Source organism: Gopherus flavomarginatus, chromosome 6, assembly GCF_025201925.1.
Source record: "Gopherus flavomarginatus isolate rGopFla2 chromosome 6, rGopFla2.mat.asm, whole genome shotgun sequence".
In the NCBI taxonomy this organism is placed as follows: domain Eukaryota; kingdom Metazoa; phylum Chordata; order Testudines; family Testudinidae; genus Gopherus; species Gopherus flavomarginatus.
In genome coordinates this window covers 64,663,447-64,678,923 of record NC_066622.1, presented here as the reverse complement: position 1 = coordinate 64,678,923, position 15,477 = coordinate 64,663,447, and the positions used below count along the sequence as shown (strand labels likewise).

Below are 15,477 nucleotides of genomic sequence, written 5' to 3'. Positions count from 1 at the left end.
CAGAAATTCTTTTGAAAACCTTGTCAGATTGTTAATTAATAGGCAGTTAGCAGAGGGAGTGAAATCTGTTGCTTGATACCATAATAGGTAGTGCTGTGCCTCTCTCTCTGTCATCCATAATGGATGGATTTATTTTTGGTAATGAGACTTTTATCTTCTTCGCAGCTATGAAAAGCTAGTTGCAGCATAAAAATCAGTTGGAAATAATGTGACAGAAATTAAGGGGGCAGATGTGTTTCTTTGGAATGTTTAGCACATCTGCTTAAACTTTTGGGCTTTTTGGGGGTTTTTTTGGGTGGTGGTAAAATTTTTGCCCCACTCCTGCTAGAAAAACAATACTGGTGGTGTCTGCACCTGCCATAGCTGGTATTCTGATAGCATCAAATGATGGCACGGATGTTTTGACTGTGTAAAGAAGATTAGTGAAATATCTACAGAGGCTATAATTAGTATTTTAATTATCAGTGTCTAAAAATGGACAAGTAAGAGAGCTGGGCTGAGCTAGCCAAGCTGAGGAATAGTAGGGAAAGATGGCTCTTTTGACTAATGTTTGGGCTTGGGAGTTGACACAGTTGGATTCTGTTCTTTGGCCCTGCCTTTGGGCACGTCACTTCCCAATACATTATCAAATTTGTGGGTCAAAAGTGAGGCACCTAAATCCATAAAATAGCTGACTTGACTTTCAGAATGTCATGTCTGGATGGTTGGTACAGAATCCAATGGGGACAAAATCAAGAGAGGTTCTATGGAAATTTTTCTGAAACCCTATTAGATTTAATAGCAGCCTTTCTGTAGGTTTTTGAGCCATTCTATACAATTGTATAATAGGGTTGTAATTTTCGCCACGGGAGCTTGACACCTTGAAAAATCAATATATTGGCACCCAAGTTTAAACAATATTGGCGTGAAGCTCTCTATGCATCTTCTTTTCTTCAGATGCCAAACAGGGAGCGTGAGCAAGCTTTTCAAACACACCTTGTGGTTTTGGGCTGCCTTTAAACAAAAGTGCTGAGAAACCTTTTATGGTGTCTCAAGTTGGGCACCCAAAGATGGAAGCATTGAAAATCATTGGATGTTGTTGAAAATAGTGGCCTATGCCCATCTCTTAAGGGTGATGTGAGGCTGCCTCAGTGTTTGCAAAGCTTTGACCTTTTTGCCAATGAAGTGCAAATGAGGAATGAGAACTGCAGCCTTTTCTTGGTGTCTGGTTAGCAACAGACCCACAGATCACATGAGATGGTTACTATTCATGATTTTCTGTTATTTCATACATCCCTGTCTTTTCCATAGGAAAAATTGTATGCTACCATAGTATGGTCTCTCTTCCTGTAAGAGTCCTCACCTAGCCATTTCCCTTCACTTTTCCGTTCTTATACAAAAGTTATTCTCCTCATCTGGCTACTGCTGCAGCCTTTGTCTATATGCTATAAACAATGTCCCTCCACCTCCTCCCACCCATGGTGTTGGAAAAAATTGGTTGCTAGAATCACAGTCCACAGAAGGTTAGAGAGGAAAAAAATTCCTGTTCCTTTATCACTTTCTTCCTCTCAGGATCCTCTGTTCTTTGCATGACTTAGGTCACTTTTTCCAAAGACATGTTTGTTGTAAGAGCTTTCAGCAGTGCTGCTGGCTCCTCAGGGCATTGGAAAGTCAGCCTGACAAAGTTGGGAAGAATGTTTCATTTAATTTTAAACTGCAAATCAAACTTTCACTAATTAATGCTGGAGGTAATGTCATTTGAGAAGAAGAGGGACGTGTACTCCCAACCTCTCAATGACAAACTGCAGTGGGCTTAAACATACAGCCCCGCGCTACCCTTACACACACAGTCCTGACATTTTACTGGGAAGGATTGTTAGTTGTGTAACACATCAGAGCCTGGGAATGTTCTTTCTTCATAGGAAGAGCACGGCAAATGACAGCCTTCTTCATGCTGTCACAAGTCACACTGCAGCCATCCTGACTGCCGTTTTGACATACTGGATTCATTTATGCAGCAAAGAAGTGACAGTGAGTCAGAACTCCTGTGGGTGACAAGATAGATATGCATGTTCTTTGCTTTCTATTAAACACATTCTCTTCAATATGGCATGAGCTTTGTAGGGTTTTTTTTTTTAAATGCAGAGCCTGTTCCTCAACATACACTTTAGGATAGGTGTCCAGAAGTATCTTAGGGGTAGGCAATCTATGGCACGTGTGCCGAAGGCGGCACGCGAGCTGGTTTTCAGTGGCACTCACACTGCCTGGATCCTGGACACTGGTCCAGGGCGCTCTGCATTTAATTTAATTTTAAATGAAGCTTCTTAAATGTTTTAAAAATCTTATTTACTTTACATACAACAATAGTTTAGTTATATATTATAGACTTTTAGAAAGAGACCTTCTAAAAATGTTAAATGTATTACTGGCATGCGAAACCTTAAATCAGAGTGAATAAATGAAGACTTGGCACACCATTTCTGAAAGGTTGCCGACCCCTGGTGTATCTAATCTGCACAATTCAGATTGAGGTCCAGATTTGGATTTGTAACACCAGAGTTTGGGGGCATTGAGTTTCAAGGGGCTTGAGGACTCCGTGATTAGTGCCTTCCACAGACTATAAGCACACCAGAACCCAGCTAAAATACTGATTCTAAAATGCTTCAGAATGACTAAAATAGTTTTGTGTCAGACTCTTCAGAGACAACTGGCATCTGCTCTGAGGCACAGAGCCCCTCCTGTGAGGTTCAGAGCCTCCAGGGCACTTAGCACCTTTCTAGAGATAGTCAGGGCTTCACAGGTGTGAGTCTTACATGTTCAGTGCCTGTTTCATGGATACAAGCCCCGAAAGCAAGATATGCCATAGGCCAGACTCTGTAGCAGGAAGAACATAGACAGCTCCTCTTCCGTCCTGACAGGCTCCCAGAGATAAAGCCCCAGGCCCAGATTTTCAGAAGTGCTCAGTGCCCATGATGAGCCGTAATCATGCATGAAAGGCTTATATCTAAGCTCTGTAGCTGGATCCAGGTGCCAGACAGGCAGCCAGTACTAAGTAGCAGGCAGGCAGGCTCCCATTTGCCCAGCCTACCAGTTGTGCTGTTGGATTGCATGTTAGGCAGTCTGCTGTAGTGTGCATTGCCAGAGTGCTCTCTTGACATCACAAAGCTATGTGCTGTGAGAAGGGGACAGAGAAACTCAATATTCTGTGCACGGGCTTCCCTACCTGAGCTACCTTGAATACAGCTAGCATGGGTAATAGTGTGGGCAGCTGTCTGGTTTTCCATCTGAACAGACACCCAAAGTCTGGTTACTGCTGGGGGGGGAGGCAGGGAGGTGCCGAGTCATCACTTGTGCCAGCCCCTATTTAGCAAGGGCCACCTCCTACCTGAATCGGCTCTGCAGGTAAGTCCTTCCTGACCCATGTGGGGGTGGGGTGGGGAAACAGTGAGCAACGGAAGGAAAGGGAAAGAGGAGTGAATGGGGGGCAGGGCCTCAGGGGGAAGGGGCAGGAGCGGGGCCTTAGGGGAAGAGGTGGGACAGGGTGAAGTCCTGGGGGGAAGGAGCGAGGTGGTTCCAGTACTCCTGCTGGAGCGTCTTTTTAACTATTACAAAGTTGGCAACCCTAACAGTAGTAACATAAACAGCAGAGTACAGGCAAGAGAGCCAATTATGTACCTTGAGTATACACTGGCCTCTCTAGCTTGTGCTGAAGCCTGTGCCATGCTGTTTACACCACTATTGTTACCTTTCTAGCTACATTCAAGCTAGCTTGGGTAGGATCGCCTGTGTACAGTGTTTGCTGTGTAGCTGTAGCCATTATAGTATAAACCAGCTTGACAGTGGCTAACACTTGATATTCTAAATTCAAGACCACCCTGACTTTCTAAATATGGTCCCTGTCAAAGCCTGGGAAGCGCAGTGGCAGGTTATTGCCTCCTACTGAACCAGCCATCTTGCATTAGGGATGCAAATATCTTCATCTTGAGTTCTTTCAAGGGGCTGTGCGCTACTGACTCTGCTGAGATTTGTCGCACTGTTAAACAATAGTAGAATACTGTTTATTTAAATATTTTTGGATGTTTGTTACATTTTCAAATATATTCAATTACAACACAGAATAGAAAGTGTACAGTGCTCACTTTATATTTATTTTTTATTGCAAATATTTGCACTGTAAAAAGCAAAAGAAATAGTATTTCAGTTCACCTAATACAAATACAATAGTGCAATCTCTTTAGAATGAAAGTTGAACTTACAAATGTAGAATTATGTACAAAAAAAACTGCATTGTTTTATTTTTCAATGTAAAACTTTAGAACCTACAAGTCCACTCAGTCCTACTTAAGTCAGTCGCTCAGACAAACTTGTTTACAATGTCACCTGAAAGTGAGAACAGGCATTGGCATAGCATTGTTGTAGCCGGCATCGCAAGATATTTATGTGCCAGATATGCTAAAGATTCATATGTCCCTTCATGTTTCAACTACCATTCCAGAGGACAGGGGCGGCAGGTTTGTGGTGGTGCCCAGAAGGCTCAGAGCCTGCCCCCCTGGACTCCGCCCCCCACCTGCTTAAGGCTCTGTGAGGGAGTTTGGGTGGGGGAGATGGTCTGGGGTGCAGGCCCTGGATTGGGGCAGGGAATTGGGGTGTAGGATGTTTGAGAGGTTGGGTTGGAGTCTGGGGTGCAGGCTCTGGGATAGAGTTGGGGTGCTGGGTGCAGGCTCTGGGCTGGGACAGGGCCTGGGGATGCAGGAGGGGGTGCTGAGTACAGGCTCTGGGAGGGAGTTTGGGTGCAGGCTCTGGGCTTGGGCAGGGCCTGTGGGTACAGGAGGGGGTGAGGGGTGCAGGCTTTGGGACAGAGTTTGGGTTCAGGCTCTGGGAGGGAGTTTGAGTGTGGGGGTGGGGGTACAGGCTCTGGGATGGAGTTTGGGTGCTGGGTACAGGCTCCGGGCAGGGACTAGGGGTGTGGGAGGGAGTGAGTTTGGGTGCAAGCTCTATGCTGGGGGTGCAGGTTCTGGGAGGGAGTTTGGGAGCCAGAGAAGGGGGTGTGGGCTCTGGGAGGGGGTGGTGGGTGCTGGGGGGAAGGGGACTGCCATCACATGTTGCTTCCTTCCTCCCCTGCTGCCCTTGCCATAGCCTCATTGGGGGTGGGGGATGGGGCTGCCCCTTGCCCAGTGTTTGCAGGAGTGGTGGCGTGTGTGTGTGTGTGTGTGTGTGTGTGTGTGTGTGTGTGTCACAGGGTCAAACACCACCGAAGCCAAAGCAGCTGCTCAGATGAGACATGGAGGTCCACTCCAGATGTCTTCCGCTGGAAGCCCCCTCGTCAGGGTCGGCTCCAGGCACCAGCGCTGAATTGCTGCCGTGGGTGGCGGGGGCAGTCTGTGTGACCTTAGGGCAGTAGGTGCCTTTCTGTGGTGGCAGCAATTCGGCAGCAGCTTCTATGTTTAGCTATCTGCCGTGGCTTCAGCTAAACATAGAAGCTGCCGCCGAATTGCCGCTGCCGCGGAAATGCGCCTGCCCCCCTAAGGGCACATGGACTGCCCCCGCCGCGGCAATTAGGCGTGCTGCTTGGGGCGGCGAAAACTGTAGAGCCGGCCCTGCCCCTTGGCATCTGGTGCCGAGGAAGGGGAGGGGTGCCAAGCACATGTGTGCCTCCTCCCCTCCCGCTCCCTCTCCCTCTCCCCCTCCTGAGGTGCAGTAGCAGCAGCAGCTGCCTCAGCCTGCTGCTGGTGTTGCTGTTGTGTTGGCAGCGGAGGCCAGGGAGAGCTGCGCTGCTTTCACTCAGGCAGTTGCACTCCAGGGGCCGGGGAGGGGCGCTCCGGGGGCTGTTCCGGGCAGGGCCGGGGGAGAGACCCAGCTCCAAACATTGGTGGAGCAGGGCCCCCAGCCCTGAATATTGATGGAACCTGTGCACCACAAGAGAATATAACTCGCCACCCCTGCCAGAGGACATGCGTCCATGCTGATGACAGGTTCTGCTCGATAACAATCCAAAGCAGAGCAGACTGACGCATATTCATTTTCATCATCTGAGTGTGATGCCACAAGCAGAAAGTTGATTTTCTTTTTCTTTTTTGGTGGTTCGGGTTCTGTAGTTTCTGCATCGGAGTGTTGCTCTTTTAAGATAACTGAAAGCATTCTCCATACCCCGTCCCTCTCAGATTTTGGAAAGCACTTCAGATTGTTAAACCTTGGGTTGAGTGCTATATCCATCCTTAGAAATCTCACATTGGTACCTTCTTTGTGTTTGGTCAAATTTGCTATGAAAGTGTTCTTAAAATGAACATATGCTGGGTCATCATCCAAGACTGCTAGAACATGAAATACATCTCTACCTCGATATAATGTGACCCAATATAACACGAATTCGGATATAATGCAGTAAAGCGGTGCTCCGGGGGCAGGGGGACGGGGCTGCACACTCCAGCAAATCAAAGCAAGTTTGATATAATGCAGTTTCACCTATAATGTGGTAAGATTTTTTGCTCCCGAGGACAGCATTATATCGGGGTAGAGGTTTGTATGGCGGAATGCAGATAAAACAGGACAGAATGTACAATTCTCCCCCAAGGAGTTCAGTCACAAATTTAATTAATACATTATTTTTTTAAATGAGCATCATCAGCATGGAAGCATGTCCTCTGGAATGGTGGCCGAAGCATGAAGAGGCAAATGAATGTTTAGCATATCTGGCACATAAATACGTTGCAACGCTGGCTACAAAAGTGCCATGTGAACACCTATTCTCACTTTCAGGTGACTTTGTAAATTAGAAGAAGTCAATAGTATCTCCCGTAAATGTAAACAAACTTGTTTGTCTTAGCAATTGGCTGACCAAGAAGTAGGACTGAGTGGACTTGTAGGCTCTAAAGTTTTACATTTGTTTTGTTTTTGAGTGCAATTATGTAACCAAAAAAATCTACATTTGTAAGTTACACTTTCACGATAAAGAGATTGCACTACAGTACTTGTATGAGGTGAATTAAAAATACTATTTCTTGTTTATCATTTTTATAGTGCAAATATTTGTAATAAAAAATAATAGAAAGTGAGCACTGAACACTTTGTATTTTGTGTTATAACAGAAATCAATATATTTGAAAATGTAGAAAAACATCCAAAAATATTTAATTTCATTTGGTATTCTATTGTTTAACAGTGCAATTAATTGCGATTTAATTTTTTTAATTACAGTTAATTTTTTTGAGTTAACTGTGATTGACAGCCCTAATTACTTTACACCAGGGTGTCCAAACGTTTCCACACTGAGACAACTTGTCTAAGCCCTAGAATTGCACATAAATTCTGTATAATTTACAGAATAATTCATATAAAAAATAAACATGCTCAACTACAATATCTGCTGTACTGTCATCTTCCATGAGAGACCGTTGCATTGCTTGACTATTGGAAACAGAAATAAGATGAGTGCAACAGCTATAAAAATCTGCTACCGGTTTTTGTCCTCCCCAGGCTATTTTAGGGAGTGGATGGCATTCTGAATGTTCATTCTTCAAACTGTAAATTAACAGATTAGTGGCAGAATTTCATTTTCCTGTGGTCCCCCTTCTACTCTTTAGGAACGTAGCCTGGTTTGGGTCTGATCCTTTGGGATATCCGTAGGAAGTGTGTGCTTGTGACTGAAGTTAATTGGGCTCTGAAAAGAATTGCTGCTCCATGCCAAGGAGTTGAAACCACATTCCTTTGGCAGTCTGAACTAACATTAGATAAGAACAGTTCATGTCGGAGTTGCTTGTATAATGGCAATATTTATTATTACTAATAATAACCCCTGTGAGCCAGCTGAGCCATCTTGCCGTCTTCTGACAGATGGAAAGTCCATCATTTTCTTGGAATCAGAATATATGTAGAACACAAGTTCTCAGCCTTCAACTGTGAGCTTTATCCAAAAATTCAGAGAGCTCAAAAAAAGTCCAACCTTAATTTTTTATTGTTGTTTTTTGCTTGTGAAGGGTGAAAAATCAGTACTATTTTGGGTCAAAATCTTTCTTACCAGTAAACAGTAATGTAGGAAGAGGGTCTGAAACATAAGCCCTTGTATCAGAGGCCTGGTATGAGGGCCTGAGGCCTAAACTGAAGTAGTGGTCAAAGCTTTGCTGCTACAAAGCAAAGTTAAGTTGTGAGCAAAAGGCAGGGCCTGCTCACAAAATCTGGAAAGAACAGGAATAATATTGCAGAAACTCATATTCCTAAGCAGTGCTAGGCACAAGAACACATATGCAAACACATTCCAGAAGGATGGTACCAGAACAGCCTGATAACCAGCATATTCCCCAAAGAGAACAGGAACACACTGACCTATCCTAAAGATAAAGTCAGGATGACAGCATGATGTATAGAAATGTTTTGATTGAACCAACAGGTACAAGGCAATGGGTGGCACCCAAATACGTCAGAGGGTGGCACCTAGATACACCAGGGGCAATTCGTAAGTTGATTGTATCTGTGTATAAAGATGTATCTCAGAGGGTGTCTTTGGCTGGTTTAGGGGATAATGGAAAGTCTCACCATTAAGTGAGCTAGTCAATTGCAATGGGCATATAGGTATTAGTGTATCTGTAACCATTGAGCCAGGACATTAGGACCGTGCTTCATTGACAATAAATGTGACCAAGTGCCTTCACTGGGAACTGAGTCTGTGGTTTTTGGGCAGTTAGAGCAAGGTCTGCTGTGCCAACTGTCTGTGCAGAGCAGGGACAGCACACAAAGGGCTCCCACACGCAGCGAACATCTAGCAACATCTGACTATACAAGTGTGAGCTGATGTATCTGTAGACAGCTTCCTGCAGTAGAAGCTGGTGATTAAAACACATACTCAGTGCTCCCCCTCCAATGAATGATTAATATTTTTAAAAACAAATTTATATTTTATTTTCCACAACAGCACAGGCATTTGGAGGCTTGTGAAGTCAAATGTGGTTTGATAGGGCTTGATCTAACACTCCTTGAAATCAAGGGGAGTCTTTCCATTAACATTAGTGGGCATGGGATTGGGCCATAATAAGCATGGGTACAAAAGGTACAGAAATGCCATCATAATTCACCTCTTATTTTTGTAGAGGCTTTTCTGTTGGGCTCCCCAGAAAAGCCTCTACAAAAGTAAGAGGTGATTTATGATGCAATTCCTGTACCCTTTGTATCCATAGCATCTCACAGCACCTTGCTAAGGCGGAGTAAGTTCTGTTAAGTATCAGAGGGGTAGCCGTGTTAGTCTGGATCTGTAAAAGCAGCAAAGAGTCCTGTGGCACCTTATAGACTAACAGACGTATTGGAGCATGAGCTTTCGTGGGTGAATGCCCACTTCGTCGGATGCATGTAGTGGAAATTTCCAGAGGCAGGTATATTTATACTCTGGAAATTTCCACTACATGCATCTGACGAAGTGGGTATTCACTCACGAAAGCTCACACTCCAATACATCTGTTAGTCTATAAGGTGCTACAGGACTCTTTGCTAAGTTCTGTTAGTCTCCTTTTTACAGATGGGAACAGAGGTATGATGAGATCGAGTACCTCTACGCTCATCCTAAACAGGAAATGAAAGAGGGCAAAAAAATAATCTGCTGCAAAGAAGATGTATTGACGTCAGGTCTCACAGGTTACCAAGGACAAATATTGGAGTGGTTATATATTGTGTCACTCAGCATGGCTGGGGTTAGGTTTTCACAGCGGTCACACACACACACACCCCGCCCCCCCCCCCCAGGAGAAAGGGATTAAGGCCCTCTGCTCAGAATATGACTCTAGCTGTGGTGATACTCCATGATGTCAGCAAATTGTGAGTAGAAGCAGAGAGGGATGAGGAGTGGAAGGAGCCCCCAGCTCCACTCTCCCCAGTCATGAGCCAGAGTAGTTTGCCAGACACACAGGAGGGAGGAAGCTGTTCCATGGAAAGGGCCAAAGAGCCTTACTTCTTGCACAGCAAAGTGTTAGTAGGGGAAGAATTGCTAACATAGCAACACTCCACCTACCTCTTCTGATCTACAGAGGATCAGCTAAATGGAACAGAGACATTTCAACATCAAAGAAATATGTCCGCTGATCTTAGAGAGGGTAGAAGCATTTTTGACAAGTTTGGATATCAGGGTTGCCAGTTTTGGTTGGACGTATTCCTGGAAATTTCATCACATGACATAATATTTAATTAAAGATTAATCTTTAATTCCTGGAGACACCAGGACAATCCTGGAGGGCTGGCAACTCTGATCTGCCAACTGGAAGAAGCACTTATCAAGCTGCAGGTGAGTGTGGGTGGAGACGCAGGGGTTTTGCTGCTTGTATATATAGACTATACCTACTGGAATCTCACAGACAAACCTTCTTGAAGGGAAAGGGCAAGTTTGGCCAGTGAACATGCTTTGGCAACCAATGTGTCCAGCTGAATACATATTTCTAATCCCAGTGCCTTTCCCACAGCGTATAAATTGGCACCTTGTAGCTGCTCTGGGTCCCCAAGAACCTGTTTGGGACACAGAAGCAGAGACTGTGTTTCAGTGAAGAAAAGATCCTGCTTTTATGTAGCAGACCAGCTGGCTTCCACCAAAACCCCTTGCACTGTATCTTAGATTTCCCTCAAATTGCTTTCTGGCATCCCTGTTGGTGAGTGTAACAATTCTTCCTGCTAGTGGAAGTAGAAGGGGTATGTAAGTTGAGCAACAACGTGGGTGTAATGAATAGAGCACAAATCTAGGAGTCAGGAGACCTGAATTCTGACTGGTCTGGCTTTGTCTCTGACTTGCTGTGTGATCTTGGATGAGTCATTTAACTTTGCTTCTGTTTCCTCTTCTACTTTTGTCAGTCTTGCCTATTTATTTAGGTTGTAAACCCTCCAGGGCGGGGATGGACTTCTCTCACTCTGTTTTGTACCGTGCCTAGCACATTGGGGCCCTGATCTTGAACTAGGTCTATAATAATACAAGCGTTGGGCTTCTGCACTTCCTGAAGCTTCTTAGCAAAGATCAGTACAACAGCTCTGAGCATAGACCATGGGAAGGCTTTGGGTTCACTTTACATTTGTGGCCACATGGGGTTGGGACCTTGGTTTTGCCAGTGCTGCTATTTTTGATTCCCTGTCCTTCATGCTGGCAAGCTACAGTGAAGAAAGAATTCCCTAACTTGCCTCCCATCATTCCTGTCTGGAAGTTTGTGCTTCAGACTTGCTTCATTTTAGGTGGGTGACCAGAGGCTTCAGAGCCTGCAAAAGGCTGGTTGGCTATGTGTGTAGGGGGATGCTACTGCAGCCTTAGAAGAGATTGTAGGTAGATGGTGGCATGGGTGTGCAGGAAAGCATTCAGAGAAGTGTCTGGTTGCAGGACTGCAAGTACCTAGCTAGTCCCCAAATGTGTTACTTTGTACAAGGCACTGCAACATCTGCATGGCCCTGGGTAGATAGCAGCTAAGCTCCAACACCCTATTCAGGCAGCTCTTCCTCCAGTTGACTTACCCCCTTATGGAGAGAGAGCCTTGCAAAACCCTACCCCTTTGGCAGAGGAAGGCACTCTATGGAGCTGTCACAGGCAGAACCATCAGAGAGATGTTCTCCAATACATCCACAATATCCTTTTATTCCTCTATGTCTTGGTGTGCTGTCCAATGGTAGGTACTGACAGGAACCTAGGTTGATTAATCTCTATTTACTAGTGTATGTGCCACGGTGCTGATATTAGTTCCATGTCATTACAGCTGTTCATGAATAATTTCATATTGAATGCGATGTAGTAGCAGCAAATGTAAGAACAGAGTTAAATAAAACATTTGTACACATCAATCAAGCTGCATTAATGCGATTTAGCTAGAAGGATTTCACTGCTATCTGTGAACTTTCATGGTATTTTTAGGATGCTTAAAACACCAACTTGAGAAATAGAATTAAAGAGAATAAATATGAATTATCTGGTATGAGTTACATAAGGTGCTTTTAGTATCTGGCACTATTTTAAGTTGCTGTGGAATCCAATTCCATCTTATTACCAACTAAGCCTTTGTCTGATGTATTAGATCAAAACGTATTCCTGTCTCTAAATGCTAACAGCAGCACATTCAGGCCTCTGGATTTCGGCGTCTAAAGTGGGTGTTGCAGGAAACTTGGCACCACTGCTCTTTATAGAATAATAAACACAGATGATGTTGCCTTGGGTTTCATATAGACTTGGATGCTGTTGCCTCATATCAGATGATTCATAGACAAATGGTGACTATTAGCTTTTAAAAATAACATTACTAGTTGAAGAAAATGGAACAAAGATGCTTGCCAGGTTTCACAGATGGCCCAGGGTGGTAGGTCCTTTTTTTTACTTTGAGCTGACAGAACATTTTGCACTTTATTCTTCCAGTGGCTGTATAACATTGTTGTGTAATTTGACTATTTTTCTCTTTTCCAGTGGGCTGGAACATACCTGGAGAGCTGTAGTTTCTCCTCTTCCATGCTTTGCTCAAGGTATGTTCTTTACAAACTCCTGTTCTCCACATGATCTATATCAAATGCAGATTATGGAAAGGTCCATTTTGATAAAAGTAAGCTGCAAAGCTATTGGCAAAAGAATATTCATCTTTATTTCTGGTTTTATATGTCTCTGCATCTTGTTTTCTTGATTTTGGGGTCTAACATTTTAAAGCACAAAAGAAGGGTTCAGCTTAGGAAATTACACTGAATTAGAGCATGACATTGAGGAGTTACTCCAAATGGATTTACCCAGACACTTCAGCTTGCACGCTGGATTAGACTAAACAGTAAAACAAGTGTATTACTTAAAATCTCTCGCTTTGTAGTTGAGTCCAAGTAATGAGGCATAAAGGTCAGAAATGTTAACAAGAAAAATAAAGGTAATATGCTTACTAGTGCCTAAGTTAACAAACTGTATTCAGTTCAAAACAAAATTTTCTCACATGCTTCAACAATCTGACTAACCAAACTCTTTAGATCAGGACCCCTCCCCCAGAGTCCAGTGCTGCTTCCTATGTCTCTTCAAGTGCAGTGAATGTGATAGGCAGGGAGTGAGAGGGTGTGCCTTGGGATTCTGGCCCTCCTTTTTATAGTTTCAGTCTTCTCGGAAAAACATTTCCAGCTGAGCACCAGGGCCACAGAGCCTATGTGGAAGGATGTTTCCTGATGGGTCTTTTTATCTGTTTGAACATCCTTTGTCTTCCCTTTCTTCTTGATGACCCTTTTTATTGGTTAAATTCAAATTAAGCCAATCACACATTCCTTTGTGTAGGACAGACCTATTTGCCAGCTTCTATGTGGGCAGGACTGTGGGGTTTGGAATATACCTCTACCCCGATATAACACGACCTGATATAACGTGGGTTTGCAAATAACACAGTAAAGCTCTGATACGCTGCTCTGAGCAGCATGTTAAGGGTGCTGGACCAGGCTGAGGGGTTTAATAAGGGGCAGAGGGTCTCGGAGGTGGTCAGGGGCTTCCCCTCTCCCAGGGTCTGGGGGGCAGGAGCTGTGGGAGGGCACTTTTGGGGACCCTGCAGTCCCAGAGTGCCTTGGGGGATTAGCGGGGGGCCAGGAGCAGCCCGCTCTGCTTTCTTTGCCCCAGCCCCAGCTGTGTCGCTCGGGGGAGGAGTCTTGGGGGAAGGGATCCCCCCGCACTCACCAGCAGCGACGGAAGCAGAGCAGCCCGGCCCCAGCCCACTCCACTCTGCCAGCTTCCAGCCGCAGCACTCCACTTCCCGCCGCAGGTGAGTATGGTGGGCATCCTTTCCCTAACCTCCCTGCACTTACTGGCAGCAGGAAGCGGAGTGCCGTGGCTGGGAACTGGCAGAGTGGAGTGGGATGGGGCTGCCTTGCTCCACTTCCCATCGCCGGTGAGTGTGGGGGGCATCCTTTCCCTAATCTCCCCGCACTTACTGGCAGCAGGAAGCGGAGTGCCGTGGCTGGGAACTGGCAGAGTGGAGTGGGCTGGGGCTGCCTTGCTCCACTTCCCATCGCCGGTGAGTGTGGGGGGCATCCTTTCCCTAATCTCCCCGCACTTACTGGCAGCAGGAAGCGGAGCGCCGTGGCTGGGAACTGGCAGAGTGGAGTGGGTTGGGGCCGCCTTGCTCCGCCACCGGTGAGTGTGGGGGGCATCCTTTCCTCAACCTCCCTGCACCCACCGGTGGCGGGAAGCGGAACAGCCCAGCCCCAGCCGTGGCGCTCCACTTCCCGCCACAGGTGCGTGGGGGCGTCATCCTTTCCCTAATCTCCCTGCACTCACCGACAGCAGGAAGCGGAGTGCCGCGGCTGGGAGGTGGCGGAGTGGAGCGAACTGGGGCCATGCTGCTCTGCTTCCTGCCACTGCCGGTGAGTGCCTGTCATGGGGAGGGCGTGGACAGGGGTTGGAGCAGTCAGGGGACTGGGGGCTGGGTAGGGAGTGAGGTCCTGGGGGTGATTAGGGAGGGGGGTCTCTGGAGCAGGCGGTCAGGGGACAAGGAACTGGGGGGGCGCAAAGCAGGTTTGATATAACGCGGTCTCACCTATAACACGGTGAGAATTTTTTGTCTCCCGAGGTCTGCGTTATATCGGGGTAGAGGTGTATGTGTTAATAACACCATACAGGGGACTCTTATAACTTCACACAGCGTTGCCCCACATATTTTACCAGGACAATACTGACCAGCAAATTTATGAGTTTTTAAATGACTCCTCACCAGACATGCCTCTGTAGAGTGTGAACACAGGGGTGTATCCTGTCACACTCACCCTGTGATAATTATGACTTTGCAGCCAGTATAGACTGGGGCAAGTCATGTTCACCGTTGTATCATCTGGTAATCGGTAAACCCTTGGCCCCAACAGGTTAATTCATGACCAGCTCGATCTTATCTAAACTGATTGCAAAAGACATAGTTAATATCTCGTAGTTAACGTGACCTCTCAAAGTTGTGTTCTAATGCAGTGTAATTTTCTGATGAAAACAATATCAAATGGAAGCAATGCCCCCTTCTCTTGCTTGCCAAGAACCTAATCTTGCTAGTCCTCCTGTAGTATTAGCGGTGGTGTCCTGCCCCTACCCGCCGGCTCAGTGGGTGGCCACTCTGCTTCACTACATTCGCTCAGGCATTGTCCCGTTTCAGGAGAGTAGTGTTTCAAGTGTTGGGGTTGAGGCCCCTGTCACGGAATGTGGGGGAGTCAGGGCCCTGCACTCCCCACTTCCTGTGATTCATTGTGACTCTCAGCCAGCCAGTAAAACAGAAGGTTTATTAGACGACCCAAGCAGGGTTTGTAGGTACAACCAGGACCCCTCAGCCAGGTCCTTCTGGGGGGCAAGAATCTTAGACCCCAGACTTGGGGTTCCCTGCCTCTTCCCAGCCAACCCCAAACTGAAACCAAAAACCACTCCAGCAGGCTCTCTCCCCCTCCTCCTCACCCCCTCTCCCTTTGTCCAATTTCCCGAGCAAAGGTGTCGACTCGCCCCACCCCCCTTCTTGGCTCAGGTTACAGGCTCAGGTACCTTCCCTCACCTAAAGTCATCCCCTGCTCTCCCATCCC

At 46.1% G+C, this 15,477-nt stretch overlaps 1 protein-coding gene across 38 annotated transcripts in view; it reads left to right on the top strand.

The window, feature by feature from the left end:
• The window catches only part of SORBS1 (sorbin and SH3 domain containing 1), a 275,655-nt gene that overhangs the window by 55,430 nt on the left and 204,748 nt on the right, over positions 1–15,477 (top strand). For 37 of the 38 annotated variants that reach the window (XM_050959921.1, XM_050959922.1, XM_050959925.1 and 34 more), the window contains exon 2: positions 12,380–12,435. In XM_050959921.1, the coding sequence (XP_050815878.1) occupies positions 12,380–12,435 (56 nt within the window). Of the gene's footprint in view, positions 1–12,379; positions 12,436–14,272; positions 14,290–15,477 lie in introns of those variants that run through there. The other variant, XM_050959932.1, reaches the window with a different exon arrangement.